This window comes from Caretta caretta, chromosome 1, assembly GCF_965140235.1.
Source record: "Caretta caretta isolate rCarCar2 chromosome 1, rCarCar1.hap1, whole genome shotgun sequence".
NCBI classification, from domain to species: Eukaryota; Metazoa; Chordata; order Testudines; family Cheloniidae; genus Caretta; species Caretta caretta.
In genome coordinates, this window is record NC_134206.1 from 97,834,566 (window position 1) to 97,848,515 (window position 13,950).

Consider the following 13,950-nt stretch of genomic DNA (forward strand, 5'->3'; position numbering starts at 1 on the left):
AAAATTGTATGGAGGGCTGGTTAGGGGAGGCTGTGCCTCCCCAACCAACCAGGCATGGCCCGGCCCCACCCCTTATCCAACCCCCCTGCTTCTCACCCCCTGACGGCCCCCCCAGGGACTCCTGCCCCATCCAACCCCTCCTGTTCCCTGTCCCCGATGGCCCCGTCCTGGGACCCGTGCCCCATCCAACCCCATCCTGTCCCCTGACCACCCCCGAACTCCCCGCTCCTGACTGCCCCCTGCCATCCCATCCAACCTCTCCTTTCTTTCCTGACTGCCCCCCAGGGACCCCTCTTCCCCCATTCAACCCCCCTGTTCCCTGCCCTCTGACTACCCTGATCCCTATCCACACCCCTGCCTCCTGACCACCACCCTGAACTCCTCTTCCCTCTATCCAACAACCCATTGCTCCCTGCCCCCTTACCGCGCTGCCTGGAGCACTGGTGGCTGGTGGCACGACAGCCGCACCGCCCAGAGCACCAGGACAGGCAGCTGTGCTGCCCGGCTGGAGCCAGCGATGCCACCCCGCAGCACAGAGCACTGGGTCAAGCCACAGCTCTGACCTGCGCTGCCCGGCAAGAACTCGCAGCCCTGCCACCCAGAGCATTGCGCCCATGGCACAATGAGCTGAGACTGCAATGGCTCCCCTGGGCCAGGAGCCCAGGGGCTGGGCAGGAGGATCCCGCGGCCTGGATGTGGCCCTCCTCTGGCCTTGACCATCAACTGGATGAGTCAAATGCTGGAAACAACCTAAGCCCTGAACAGACCCTTGACTAGCCAGTCATCCAGATAAGGGTAGACCTGCACCCCTAATCTCCTCAGGAGAGCTGCCAGTATGGCCATACATTTTGTGAACAACCAAGGAACTGCAGTCAGGCCAAACAGAAGCACCATGAATTGGTAATGTGAATGGTTCTGTGCCCTTGATATACTGACACATGGAAGTAGGTATCTGTTAAATTGAGGGCAGTGTACCAGTCTCTGGAATCCTGAGAGGAAATAACGGATGCCAAGTTGACCATGAAAAACTTTCATTTTTTTGAGATAGTTGCTGAGTTGGTGCTCATTTAAAATAGGCCTGAGATCTCACTTGGCCTTCAAAATTTGAAAATAATGGGAGTAGAAACTCCTCCCTCTTAAATTCTGTGAAACCTCTTCTATGGTTCCAAACTGAAGAAGGGACTGAATAACCTGATTACATGAGAGGGGCCCATGAAGGAGGACAGGGAGGGAGAATAGGAAGGAAGGGTAGAAATGAATTGGAGGATGTAATGCACTTTTACAGTGCTCAACAATCAATGGTCTCTGGTGATATGGGACTGAGCACTTGGGAAAGGCAGTTTGCAAATAAAGGAAAAATAGGATCTGGCATCATGGGAACTGGTATGGCATCCTTGAGTGTTCCTTCAAAATGCCTGCTTAGAACCTCTTGGATATCTGGGTGGGGCAGGCATTGATGCAGAAGTAAAAGGGGTGGTGTTCTATGCCTATAATCCCTATTTCTTTTTCTCTGCAGGCCCTGACGGGCACCTGGGGCAGAGTACCAGAGGTGTTGTTTAGGCCTGTAGTGCTTCCTTGAAGGGGTTGGGGGTGTACAACACGAGGGACTTTAAGATTGCTCTCGAATCCTTTAGCCCATGAAGCTTTGCGTCCATCCATCTGCTCCGAAAATAGCAAGGCTCCTTCAAAGGACAGGTCCTGAACAGCCTGTTGGACCTCCTGTGGGAGCCCAAAGGACTGTAACCAGGAACTCCTATGCATGGTAACTGCGGAAGCCATGGCCCTGATAGCCGAATCAGCCACATCCAGAGCAGCCTGTAAAGAGGCCCATGCCATTCCCTTGTCCAATAGCAAGGAGAACTCCTGCCTAGACTGTTGTGGCAGCAAGTCTTTGAATTTTTGCCTGGAGTCCCACAAGTTAAAATCAGACCTGTCCAGCACCTGCTGGTTTGTAATCCTGAGTTGTAACCCCCTGTAGAATAAACTTTCCTACTAAACAGATTTTCAGGGTTGTGCCCTGATGTCCCTGCCTTTCTCTCTCATTGGCAGCAGATATCATAAGGGACCCCAGGAGGGGATGGCTCTAGAGGAACTCATAACATTGAGCAGTACTAAGTAGTTTCATTCAACCCTTTTTGAAATGTGTGTGTGTGGGGGGGAAGGATGTAAGGACCTGCCACAGACTCTTAACTGGGCCTATAATGGCCTCATTGAGAGCAGTGCTACTTTAGAAGGACAATGTGTTACCACTCCTTTAGAAGGACCTGCAGTGGCTAAAGTATCAGCCAGGCAGTTAGGTTGCTCCACCTCAGTTGGAGGCATGAGGAGAGTAAGGGCACATGCACAGACGTATGGACACTGCTTTTAAGAATTCTCCGACTCCAGATACAGAGTGCATGTGTACCCACAGTGGAATACACATAGAGACCAGCATTCGAAGAAGCAGCAGCAGTACCTGAAGCCTTGTATGCCTGTCCCTATGAGCTTGGGAGTGAAAGATCAGCTAATGGAACACCCAGAGAGTGTCCTTTGCCCAGACATTTAAGACACCTCACTTCAGACGTGGGCAAACTATGGCCCACAGGCCACATCCCTTGAGCGCCCGTCTAGGGAGGCTAGCCCCCCGCCCCTCCTCCGCTGTCCCCCCTCCCCGGCAGCTATGCCCCCGTGCGGGCAGCACTCTGGGCGGCGGGGCTGCATGCTCCTGCAGGGCAGCGCGGCAGTGTGTCTGGCTCCGGCCGGGCAGCGCGGCTGCCAGACATGCTGCTCTGAGCGGCATGGTAAGGGGGCCGGGGGGTTAGATAAGGGGCAGTGGTCCCAAGGGGGCAGTCAGAGGCCAGGGGGCTGTTGGATGGGATGGATGTTCAGGGTGGGGGCGGTCAGGGGACGAGGAGCAGGGGGGGTTGGATAGGCGTGGTAGTCCCAGAGGGCCTGTCAGAGGTCAGGGGTGTGGATAGGGGTCGGGGCAGTCAGGGGACAGGAGGCATGGGGGGGTTGGATAGCGGGTGGGGTCCCGGGGGAGTGGTTAGGGTTAGTGGGTCTCGGTAGGGGCTGGTCAGGGGACAAGAAGCAGGGGCAGGGGTGTTGGATGGGTCGGGAGTTCTGAGGGGGGGGGCAGTCGGGGGGCAGGAAGTGGGAGGGGGCAGATAGGGGGCAGGGGCCAGGCTGTTTGGGGAGGCACAGCCTTCCCTACCCCACCCTCCATACAGTTTTGCAACCCCGATGTGGCCTTCAGGCCACAAAGTTTGCCCACCCCTGCTTTACATGTTTGTCCAACACAGGGAAAACAGTAGGGCATGAAACGCATCTCTTAGAGCACACCTTCTTTTTCTTTTGCAGTTCTGCCGTAACACATGGAACCAACCTTACAAATGTATACACTATTCATACCAAAAACCATTCTCTGCTACAAATTATACTAAGAACAAACAACTATAGTTATAAAGTTAACAAGGCAATAAAAATGGAGAAAACGCTGGGTCCAAAGGACTGGAGTGGTTCACTTCCATCCACCATGGCGGTTGTAAGGAATTGAGGTAGTAGGCAGAGCAGAGCCCCTGCCCTCAGGAACATTCAAAGGCACCTAGGGAAGGACTAGTAGTGGGCACACATGTGGTCCGGCAAGCACTGCTTGGAAAAGGTTCTACTGTTAGGCAACACCAGGCAGCAGAGTACTCATAAGCGGGAATATGCAAAGCCACTCGAAGAAGAATCCCGAACACACAGAGCCCCTCATCGCAGCACACGTCCCACATTTGACACCCACACAACCCTCCCAGCACAACACAACTCAAACCCAACAACACTACCAGCACACACAACAACCTGCAACACATACAGCCCCTCAGGGAAGCACATACTCCTCATTTGCCACTTGCAAAAATCAACACAATTCTCCCAGTCTAATCCCCTAGACACAAATCAACACAACTGCTCACACAACAATATATCCAGCTGTCATAAATATAAAGGGAAGGGTAACCACCTTTCTGTATACATTGCTATACAATCCCTCCTGGCCAGAGGCAAAACCCTTTCACCTGTAAAGGGTTAAGAAGCTAAGATAACCTCGCTGGCACCTGACCCAAAATGACCAATGAGGGCACAAGATACTTTCAAATCTGGAGGGGCGGGGAACAAAGGGTCTGTCTGTCTGCATGACGCTTTTGCCGGGAACAGATCAGGAATGCAGCCTTACAACTCCTGTTAAGTTAGTAAGTAATCTAGCTAGAAAATGCATTTAGATTTCCTTTTTTTTTAATGGCTGGTAAAATAAGCTGTGCTGGATGGAATGTATATTCCTGTTTTTGTGTCTTTCTTTAACTTAAGGTTTTGCCTAGAGGGATTCTCTATGGTTTGAATCTGATTACCCTGTAAGGTATTTACCATCCTGGTTTTACAGAGGTGATTCTTTTACTTTCTCTTTAATTAAAATTCTTCTTTTAAGAACCTGATTGCTTTTTCATTGTTCTTAAGATCCAAGGGTTTGGGTCTGTGTTCACCTATACAAACTGGTGAGGATTCTTATCAAGCCTTTCCCAGGAAAGGGGGTGTAGGGCCTGGGGGGATATTTTGGGCGAAGACATCTCCAAGTGGGCTCTTTCCCTGTTCTTTGTTTAAAACGCTTGGTGGTGGCAGCATACGGTTTAAGACCAAGGCAAAGTTTGTACCTTGAGGAAGTTTTTAACCTAAGCTGGTAAGAATAAGCTTAGGGGGTCTTTCATGCAGGTCCCCACATCTGTACCCTAGAGTTCAGACTGGGGAAGGAACCTTGACACCAGCACACACAGTAACCCCACTCGGAAGCCTAGAATATCTGTGGAATCAGCATGAAGTGATGGAAACAGCTAAAAGCATGGCTGAGAACTCTTTTAGGGTATCACTAGGGTGAATAATCACTGGGATATTCACAATGTGTTACCATCCAATTTTTAAATTGTTAGCCATTTTTTACTTTTAAACATAAATGGTTTACAAATTACACTCATGTGACAGCACAGGCTGTCAGCTACCAGTATGAATTTATGTTTCTGTTTAGTTTAGAGCTTTTATATATCCAATGCTAAGATAAGGACTGCTTAAACAGAAAAGAAATATATAAATAATACACACAAGAGATTTTAACATTTTAGGTCCAAATTTTCTTATGAATGGCTACAATTCATCTTCACTTCTTGGCTGAAAACATTTCAAGGATTAACATGTATTTAGAGCTTCAATAATCAACATGCATTAAGTTTCAAATTCATGAATGTAAATTAAAGTAATGATGTAATTTCAGCTTTCATAACAATAATTTCAAACTACCTCATTACAAAAAATATAGGTTGTAATCATGACTGTAACAATCTACTGACAAGTATTTCACCTTACATTCTTTCATAAATGCTCAGCATACCATGAAAACTGCCCTCTGGAAGAACCCCATGGCATCAATGATCCTCTGGAGAATAACTGTGTCTAATTCTGCAGCAGCCATCTCTTCACCATTAAAGGGCACACCATTAAACAGAGCTTGAGGCAATGGACCCAGGCCGGTCTTTTTATAAAAGGCTACTCCTGCCTATTCAAATCAGAAATATCACAGAGTTAAACAAAATGTGACTGACTGTAGTAAGAAAGAAAACTAATATCAAGAGACAATGTAGACCAATGTCCAAGCACTTTGTGTTGTGGCCTACTTCTATGAGTCATAAAGAGTAAATTGAATTCACAATTCTGTTAGGATTTTTCAGAAAGCAGCTTGGAAAAATTAATCAGTTAAATAGTACATGAAGCACACATTTATCAAAAAGGAAGGACAAAAACTCCTGTAAATTCATATAAAGATTTTTTTAAAACCCTTGTTTTTATGCCACTCTGTGGCAGTCTTGCTAAGAGCTATTATTTATCATGCACTATTTAAAGAATATTCATCAAATAAAGCACAGAGGATTTTACAGATCAGACATGGTTGAAGATATATGGTTGAAAATAATGCTTTTATGGACTTCTGCAGAAAATTACCTACATTATTATAATAAAAGAAAACATTCCCTTCCAGTACTATGCATAAAATTCAGTGCTCTATTTCCTGTTTCCTTTAACTCTGTCACTCTGAACTTCACCAACAGGGAAGTACGGTGACTCTCCTCTACACATCGTGGTTGACCTTTATTTAATGATATATTGGTAAATCTTAAACACAGACCTTTGATTACAAACTACAGAATACTTTTTTTATAGAAACATCTACTGATAATAGAAGCAGCAGCTACTGATAACAGAAAGTATATGTTTCAAGATAGACATATTTGCCAATTGTCAGAACAAGTCTTTGCTTGGAAAAATGTTTCACATCTGAAAATTTCAGGAATCCAAATTAACAGAAAAAACAACACAGTTTCACTTTGTGCCAACAATGTGGCTCTCTAGAAAAGATCTCTACTCCAATTTACCAATAATCCTACAAACTAGAAGACCAATTCATAAGATTTCAGTATAGAAAAATCAATGTATGAAAAAATAAAATAGGCTTAAAATATAATAGGACACGTCCTACCTCTCATACCTCAGTAAGAACGCCCACCTCCACTGTATGTGACCTGGTACTTAAATGAACTACAGAATGGTTGCAACTTTATACTTTAACTGAGAAATCCTTGCTACATTAAACTAAAATTGTGAGCATAAATTGTAAAAATGTTCATTTTTTTATTTGGAAGATTTGCCCTTAGTCTTTCACTGAACATCAGCAAGAGGGCATGCATCTCTAAAGTCTTCCAGATAATCTTGAAACTCAAGACTTACATTCTAGTCTGGGGATTGCACAGTCAATTCCCTATAGAAGGCCTCTTGTTTTCTTTACCAGTCAACTGTATGTGCATTTCAGCTTACCACATTGTAATCCTTAGAATTTATGATGTCATGATTGGAAGCAAAATTTTCACAGTACATAGTCACTTTCTAAAGAACATAAACTTCATTTCACCTCAGAATCAGGTGAGGGCTAGAGAAAGTTCCCTGGCAATCTCCCTGACTGGTCAGCATTATATGCACATACAAATGAATAATGTATGTTTGTGCCTTCGCTACCTTTCCAGTCTCTGACACTAGGAATCCTGTGATTCTGAGTCAGAATGGCCATACCCACCAGGCAGATTCTTTGCCAGGAAGGTATGATTTGCCTAGAAGATAGAATTTCTTCCTTAGCCAGGCTGCTTGGGTAACCTACCACCTACAGCAAATCATACACATCTAATAAACTTATCACTAGGTACCTTCCATAGTAGCAGATGTATACAGTAGATAGGAGTCAGGACTAAATATTATTCTTGGGGACAATAATCCAAATGGACCCTTCCAACACTGCAATAGACTGGAAAAAATTCCAACTCCATTGCATTTAAGTGTTTTAACTCTTATAAACCATTAAATGCAAAACTAAGCCCTGTGCAGAGTACTATTCTTGCAACTCTTCTCTTAACATACCTTCCTTTTCTCATCATATTCAGAGTCAACACCCAATATACTCTGAATGTCAGCATGAGGAAACTCACTTCTAAGAACATTCCTCACATGGTTCACAGTGAAAACTTCTCCATCTTTCATTTCATGGTACATCTGTGAAAATTATAAAACAGATAAAAAACAAAGCTATTTTACCTACATATTAATATTACTTCATCATTTATCAAAACAATATAAATTGTTTTTAAGTAGAACATAGGATCTGCCATCAGATCACTGGTCTAATTAGTCTACTATCCTATCTTTGGCAGTGGTTAATATCTTATATTGCAGAGGAAAGTACATCCAATACTCTGGGTCAGCTAGCAATGCTTTTTGTGACTGAGAATTCCTTTCTATTCCCTCGTCTTAGCATGAACATTAGAAACAAAAGACTAGAAGGGTTGCCCTCCCACCACTGGCTATTGAGCTCTGTCCCCCAACTTCACAAGTAACCCTTGTCATACAGTACCACTTATAACATTTGTCCAGCTCTCTCTTAAAACTAATTAAGTTGTTTGCCCCCACAGCTCCTATTGGGATGCTGTTCCAGAACCTCACTCCTCCAATGGTTAAACACGTTCTAATTTCCAGCCTTCCTGTGTTCATAGCTACTTGATACCCATTTGTTCTTGTGCCAATATTGTCCTTTAGCTTAAATAGCTCTTCACCTTCCCTCACATTTACTCCCCTGATGTATTTAGCGAAAGCAAGCATAACCCCTCTCTGCCCTCCTTTTGCGAGGCTAAACAAGGAAAGCTCTTCCAGACTCCTCTCATAAGATAGGCCCTCCACTCCCCTGATCATCCGAGTACATCTTCGCTATACCTGTTTCAGTTTGAATTCATCTTTCTTGATCATGGGTGACTAGAATTGTAAACAGTATTCCAGATGAGTCTTACCAGAGCCTTGTACAATGGCAATAATACTTCTCTTTCTCTACTGGAAATGCCTCACCTGATACATCCTAGGATCGCATTTGCCTTTTTCAGAGCCATATTATACTGGTGGCTTATAGTCATTGTATGATCAACCCACACACCCAGGTCTCTCTCCTCTTCCATCATTGCCAACTGATGAGCCCCCAGCTAGCAGAAGATATTCTTATTATTTGACCCTAAGTGCATGACACTGTATTTGTACTATTGAATTTCATTCCATTTTTGTCACTCCAGTCTTCAAGGTCATCCAGATTTTCCAGTCCTCCTCTGCATTGACAACACGTCCCAACTTTGTACCATGAGAAAATTTCACTAGCACACTCCCTCTTTTTGTTCCAAGGTCGTTAATAAAAATATTGAATAAGATTGGTCCCAAGACTGATCCCTGAGGAACTCCACTAGTAACCTCCCTCCAACTGGATCATTCATCTTTCAGCATAACCAGCTGCCTTCTCCCTTTTAGCTAGTTCCTTACCCACCTTACTATTCTTGCACTAATCCCCATCTTCTCTAACTTAATTATTTCCCATGTGGTACTATGTAAAATGCTTTACTTAAGTCCAAGTTTATTAGAACTACTGCATTTCTCTCTCATTTAAAAAAAACAGTTATTTTCTCGAAGAAGGAAATCAGGTTAGTCTGGTACAATCTGATCTACCTTTGGTAAATCCATGATGCATTACATCTAATCTATGTTTTAGTCATGGGTATTTTTAGGAAAAGTCATGGACAGGTCACGGGCAGTAAACAAACAGGTTACCGGCCAATGGGAGCTGCAGGGACGGTACCTGCGGGTGGGGGCAGCGCACGAAGCTAGGAGCTGAGGGAGGGACAGACATGTCGCTGCTTCCAGGGAGCCCCCAAAGGTAAGCACCACACAGAGCCCTCACCTTCTCCTTTGCCCCAACCCCCAGCCCTGAACCCCCTCCCACATGCACTCAAACTCCTGCTGCTGTTGCTGGGGGGGGGGGCGAACCAGGAGGGTGGTGGCCCCAGACTGCCCCAGCAGTGGCCAATGCATCTGGCCCATGGGCTACCTGAGCTGCTCAAGTGGCCCCCTGGCCAGCCACACCAGCCACTGCAGAAGTCACGGAAAAGCCATAGAATCCATGACTTCCGTGACCAACTTGCAGCCTTAATTACATCTACTTTTCTGTTTACCTCTATAAATTCAATAATTCTTTCCTTCACAATTTATTCCAAAGTTTTGCCTATTTACAGATCTGTAATTGTCCACATCACTTTTTTTAACCTTTCTTAAATATAGGTACAATGTTAGCTATTCTCTAGTCATACAATGTTATCTTTGAACAGATAGATTTATTGAAGTCCTAGCTACTGGACTAATAATCTCAGTATTCTGTTCTTTCAGTATTCTGGCATGAAAATTATCCAGTCTATCTGATGTGGTCATTTCTATACACCCATTTCCAGCCGCCATCCTGCCTTCATGCCCATGTTCAATATTATGATATTTACTGAAAACCAAGGCAAAGAATTAATTTTGTTTTTGGGCCATATCTAGATTATCTATAATCTCCTCCCTCTCCATGGTACACAGCAGCCAAATCTTATCCTTCCTTATTCTCTTTTTATCTATATAACTTATTATTTCATTTCATTTAGCAAGTCTCACTTCGTTTTCTAAACTCCATGATGTAGTTTTCTTTGCTGGTAAATCCCTTCTTCTATTCTCTAAGGGCTATTTACTCTTAATAATCTTTTTGAGGTGGTTATTCATCCAGATAGGTCTGCAGCCTTTCCCTATGCAATTTTCCCCCTTGCTTGGAATGCAAATTGCAGATAGTTTCTATATAGTTGATTCAAAGAAATTCCAAGTCTCTTCTAAATTTAAATGCTTGAGCTCTTCAATCCAGCTGACTTCTTTAACTAATTCTTTTAATTTCCCAAAGTCTGCCCTTTTGAAAGCAAAAACCATAGCTCTCTACCTGGTTTTGACTATCCTTCCATTTAATTTAAACTAAATCAGCTCCTGATCATTTGATCCAAGGTTATTTCCCATGACTGGCTCTTCTGTGATGTCCTCGCTACTTACAAAACCAAGTCTCAAATTCCATCACTTCTCCCATTATGACACAATTCCCAGTAGTATTTCTCTCTCTAATAATATTAAATAAAGAGATCTCTATCCATATCCGAGTCTGGCCCCAAGAGTCTATAGCAGACCCTAACACTATCCCAATAACACTATCTCTTTCACAATCCTTCCCAAAAGTGATTTTGACCCAAACAGATTCAGTTTCATCCATACCATCACTCCTTATTTCTTTACAGTTTATCCCAGAATTAATGTACAACATTACCCCTCCATCTTTATTTCTCTCTCTCCTAAACAGTATATACTCTTTAATACATGTATTCTAGCCATGAGTGCTATTCTACAATGTTTCTGTAATCCCCATAACTGGTTTGACCTCCTGCACAAGTAATTCCAGTTCCTTCATTTTACCACCGAACCTTCTTGCATTCACGTACAAGCATCTCAGTTCTTTCCCTGAGACCACACCTAGTTTTTTAGTTGGATTAGGTTTATCCTTTTACTCACTGTAACACCTACCTGACTACTACTCCAATCAATATTTGTAATTTCTTTCACCTTCCTATCTCTTATCTTACAGTGGTTTTTTATCCCTTATTATATCTCCATTTAGCTGATTTTCCTACTCCTGTGTACTGAAGACAGGCATGGAGATTTCACAAGTCTCTCCCAACCTTCTCCCCTCATCTACTTCTTATCAACTGTGCAAGACTTGATGCTAGAAGGTTAATACCCCAGATATTCAAGTGGAGTCCACCAGTCCAGAAGCATCTTCTTTCTGTAAGGCCTCCCAATGGTCAATCTTCCCAAAAGCTTCCTCATGGCATCAATTCTTGAGCCATGGGTTGATCTTCATTATCTTGTCACACCTTTGCCCTTCTTCTCTCTAGTATTCCACTGAAGATCACCCAAGCTTCCGCTTCCTTTAAGTGTCTTACTCAGCTAGTGTAGTCATTCTTCATCCATTCCAATGGGAATCTAGCCGTGTCATTTGTCCTGACATGCAGGACAGTCAGTGGATTTTTCCCCATTCCCATCAGGATCCTTTTTAAACTCACATCCATATCATATATGCTTGCTCCTGGAATACAACATACCCTTTTGTTCTTTGGATCTGGTCTGATGATAGGCCTGTCAATTCTTCTTAGCATGGAGTCCCCAACCACACAGATCTGTCTCTTCCTGGTATTGGTATAGATCTATTTTATGTCCTCTCTCACAGTCCCCTGTACATCATCCTCATTTTAACTTGGGCTCTAGTTCCTTGGTGTCTCAACTGTCTCTTCTCTTCTGCAGGGACTGGCTTCCCTTCTTTTCTTCCTCATCACCTAATCATCTGTCTGTTTCTCCTCCTCATTCCCCAATTAAGAAAACCTGTTACTCAATTTTGTTTCATCTTCACTAGTGGTTCTCTTCCTCTGCTTTTTTCCATGGATCACACTCCTCTTTTGGCAGCCTGCTCTCCAGGTTTCTGTTCATCAGATGTCTACAACTCTTGAGTTATTTTTATCACCTCCTCAATTCTCTCCTCCATTATACTTCCAAATTCCCACCTGAATTCCATCATCGTCTCCAGCTGTATCTCTTACTCTTGGATCTTCTCTGCCATGAGCTCTACCGGGCGAAATTTCATGCATGAGTAGATTCCATCAGATACAGACAATGAACATCCTACAGCTTCTGTACCCAACCATTTTCTTTGTCTCCTCTCCTCCCTGGGTTACTTCTAGTGTTGCCTAAGTAACCCCTACGCCTAGGAGAAAAAGGAGGAGGAAGATACCTCCCCCAAACTACCACGAACTATCTTCCAGAGCAACCGCTGTTAGCTGCTCGACTGTTCACTACTAACTAGCCTTTAAACCTAGCTAAAAACTAGTTCAGCACTGCTTCTTTGTTAAGGGACATCAGCAAGCACTGAATCAAATCACACACCTGGAACCATCACTCAAAACTCAAAACTGTACCTCCAGAACACAAAATCAACAGTCTCCTCTCAGGCCACACTCCTAGAGAAACTCCACAATTGGCCGCTAGCTGTTTATCTCTATGACCTCCTGTGGCTGTCAACACCTCAAGTTTATATGAAGCATAAGGTAACATTTCCTTTTATTGGTTCTACTTTTACTACTCTTTAATTCTATCTAGCGTTCCCTTCTTTTCATATTATGGAACAAAACAGAAAGAAGAATTTCTCAGTTTTCACTATGCTCTTCATAAACTCTGGATATTTTGTGATCAGGTAATGGAAGAGTCTTGCAATGACTAACCTTGCATATACTCCATACCCTCCCTAACCTTTATGGACTTCTATTTCTCTTTTACAGTGGTCTTCCAGTTTCTCCTCTCTGGTTTCTTTCTTTCTACTTATCTATCTACCTATCTAAGAAATTTTTAATGTGTCCATCACCTTAAGTTTCTGTGCCTCTACTCCTAAAGAAGAAATGATACAGGACAGTAAGAAGAAAAAAATACATTATATATGGTTACAGAATTTTTAAAAATCTGTTTGCACCCTATTCTTTAGTTCAAATTTTTTTTTGTCAGGAGTCATCACAGAGATCCTGTACTTCAAGTCAATCCATTCATCCCTTCTAAGTCCTTAAATGTTCCCTTCTTAAGCCACCCACTCTAGTCGAGGAGTCAGAATCTCTCTCAAACTCTGAGCCTGGAAGATTTCCATGTTCTTCCAGAGACATGAATAGAGTCAACCAGACTAGGCAAACACTTGTATAATGAAAATGTCTTACCCAGTCTGCCCCATTTTCTATACCATTGAACTACCACAGAAGTCCTCTAAATCATAAGGCATGACCTAAACCATTTTGGAATACCATTACTCCAATGTGTGCTGGAACACAGACAAGAAGGCAGGCATGAAAAGGCCATATAAAGAGCTCAAAACTATGATTCCACATGAAAATACTGACTACTGAAAGGTATGTTTACCTTCTTTTAATCCTTGAAGAAAATTTATAGATAGACAATATTACCAGAATGAATTTGTTTGAGGAGCAGGAAAATGTCTTCAGTAAGACATTCTGCAGCAACCTAACATCCACTTTTAGAACAATTTTGTTTCCAACTAAAGGTGGGGAATTTATAGGAAAGCAAATAATTTTTAAAAGTATTATGTATTATTTTTATCTATTTACAGGCACTAACATTTATCATGGAGATAAAAGCTTGAGAAGTATCAGATTCTTCTGCAATGTAGTTGAAAGCTCTCAAAAGAGCTACTCCAGCATCCTCATTCCCGTCAATTTCTTCATTAGTATTTAAGATGAAAACAAATCCAATTCTGTAGGGGAAAAAAACCCTATGTAAATATTTATTATCTTGCTTTTTAAACCTTATTGAAAACAGACTGAAGATATTACAATTTCTCACGATCAGATACAAACAATGTGAGGATTTTCTACCAATATCGTACAAATTAATATCTGCAATAGTCAATAGTATATA

At 43.0% G+C, this 13,950-nt stretch overlaps 1 protein-coding gene across 1 annotated transcript in view; it reads right to left on the reverse strand.

The window, feature by feature from the left end:
- The window catches only part of UGGT2 (UDP-glucose glycoprotein glucosyltransferase 2), a 287,095-nt gene that overhangs the window by 145,206 nt on the left and 127,939 nt on the right, over positions 1 to 13,950 (reverse strand). The window contains exons 15-17 of the mRNA XM_048853522.2: positions 13,651 to 13,786; positions 7,471 to 7,602; positions 5,399 to 5,563 (exon numbers count right to left, since the gene is read on the reverse strand). Coding sequence (XP_048709479.2) covers positions 5,399 to 5,563; positions 7,471 to 7,602; positions 13,651 to 13,786 — 433 coding nt within the window. The remainder of the gene's footprint in view (positions 1 to 5,398; positions 5,564 to 7,470; positions 7,603 to 13,650; positions 13,787 to 13,950) is intronic.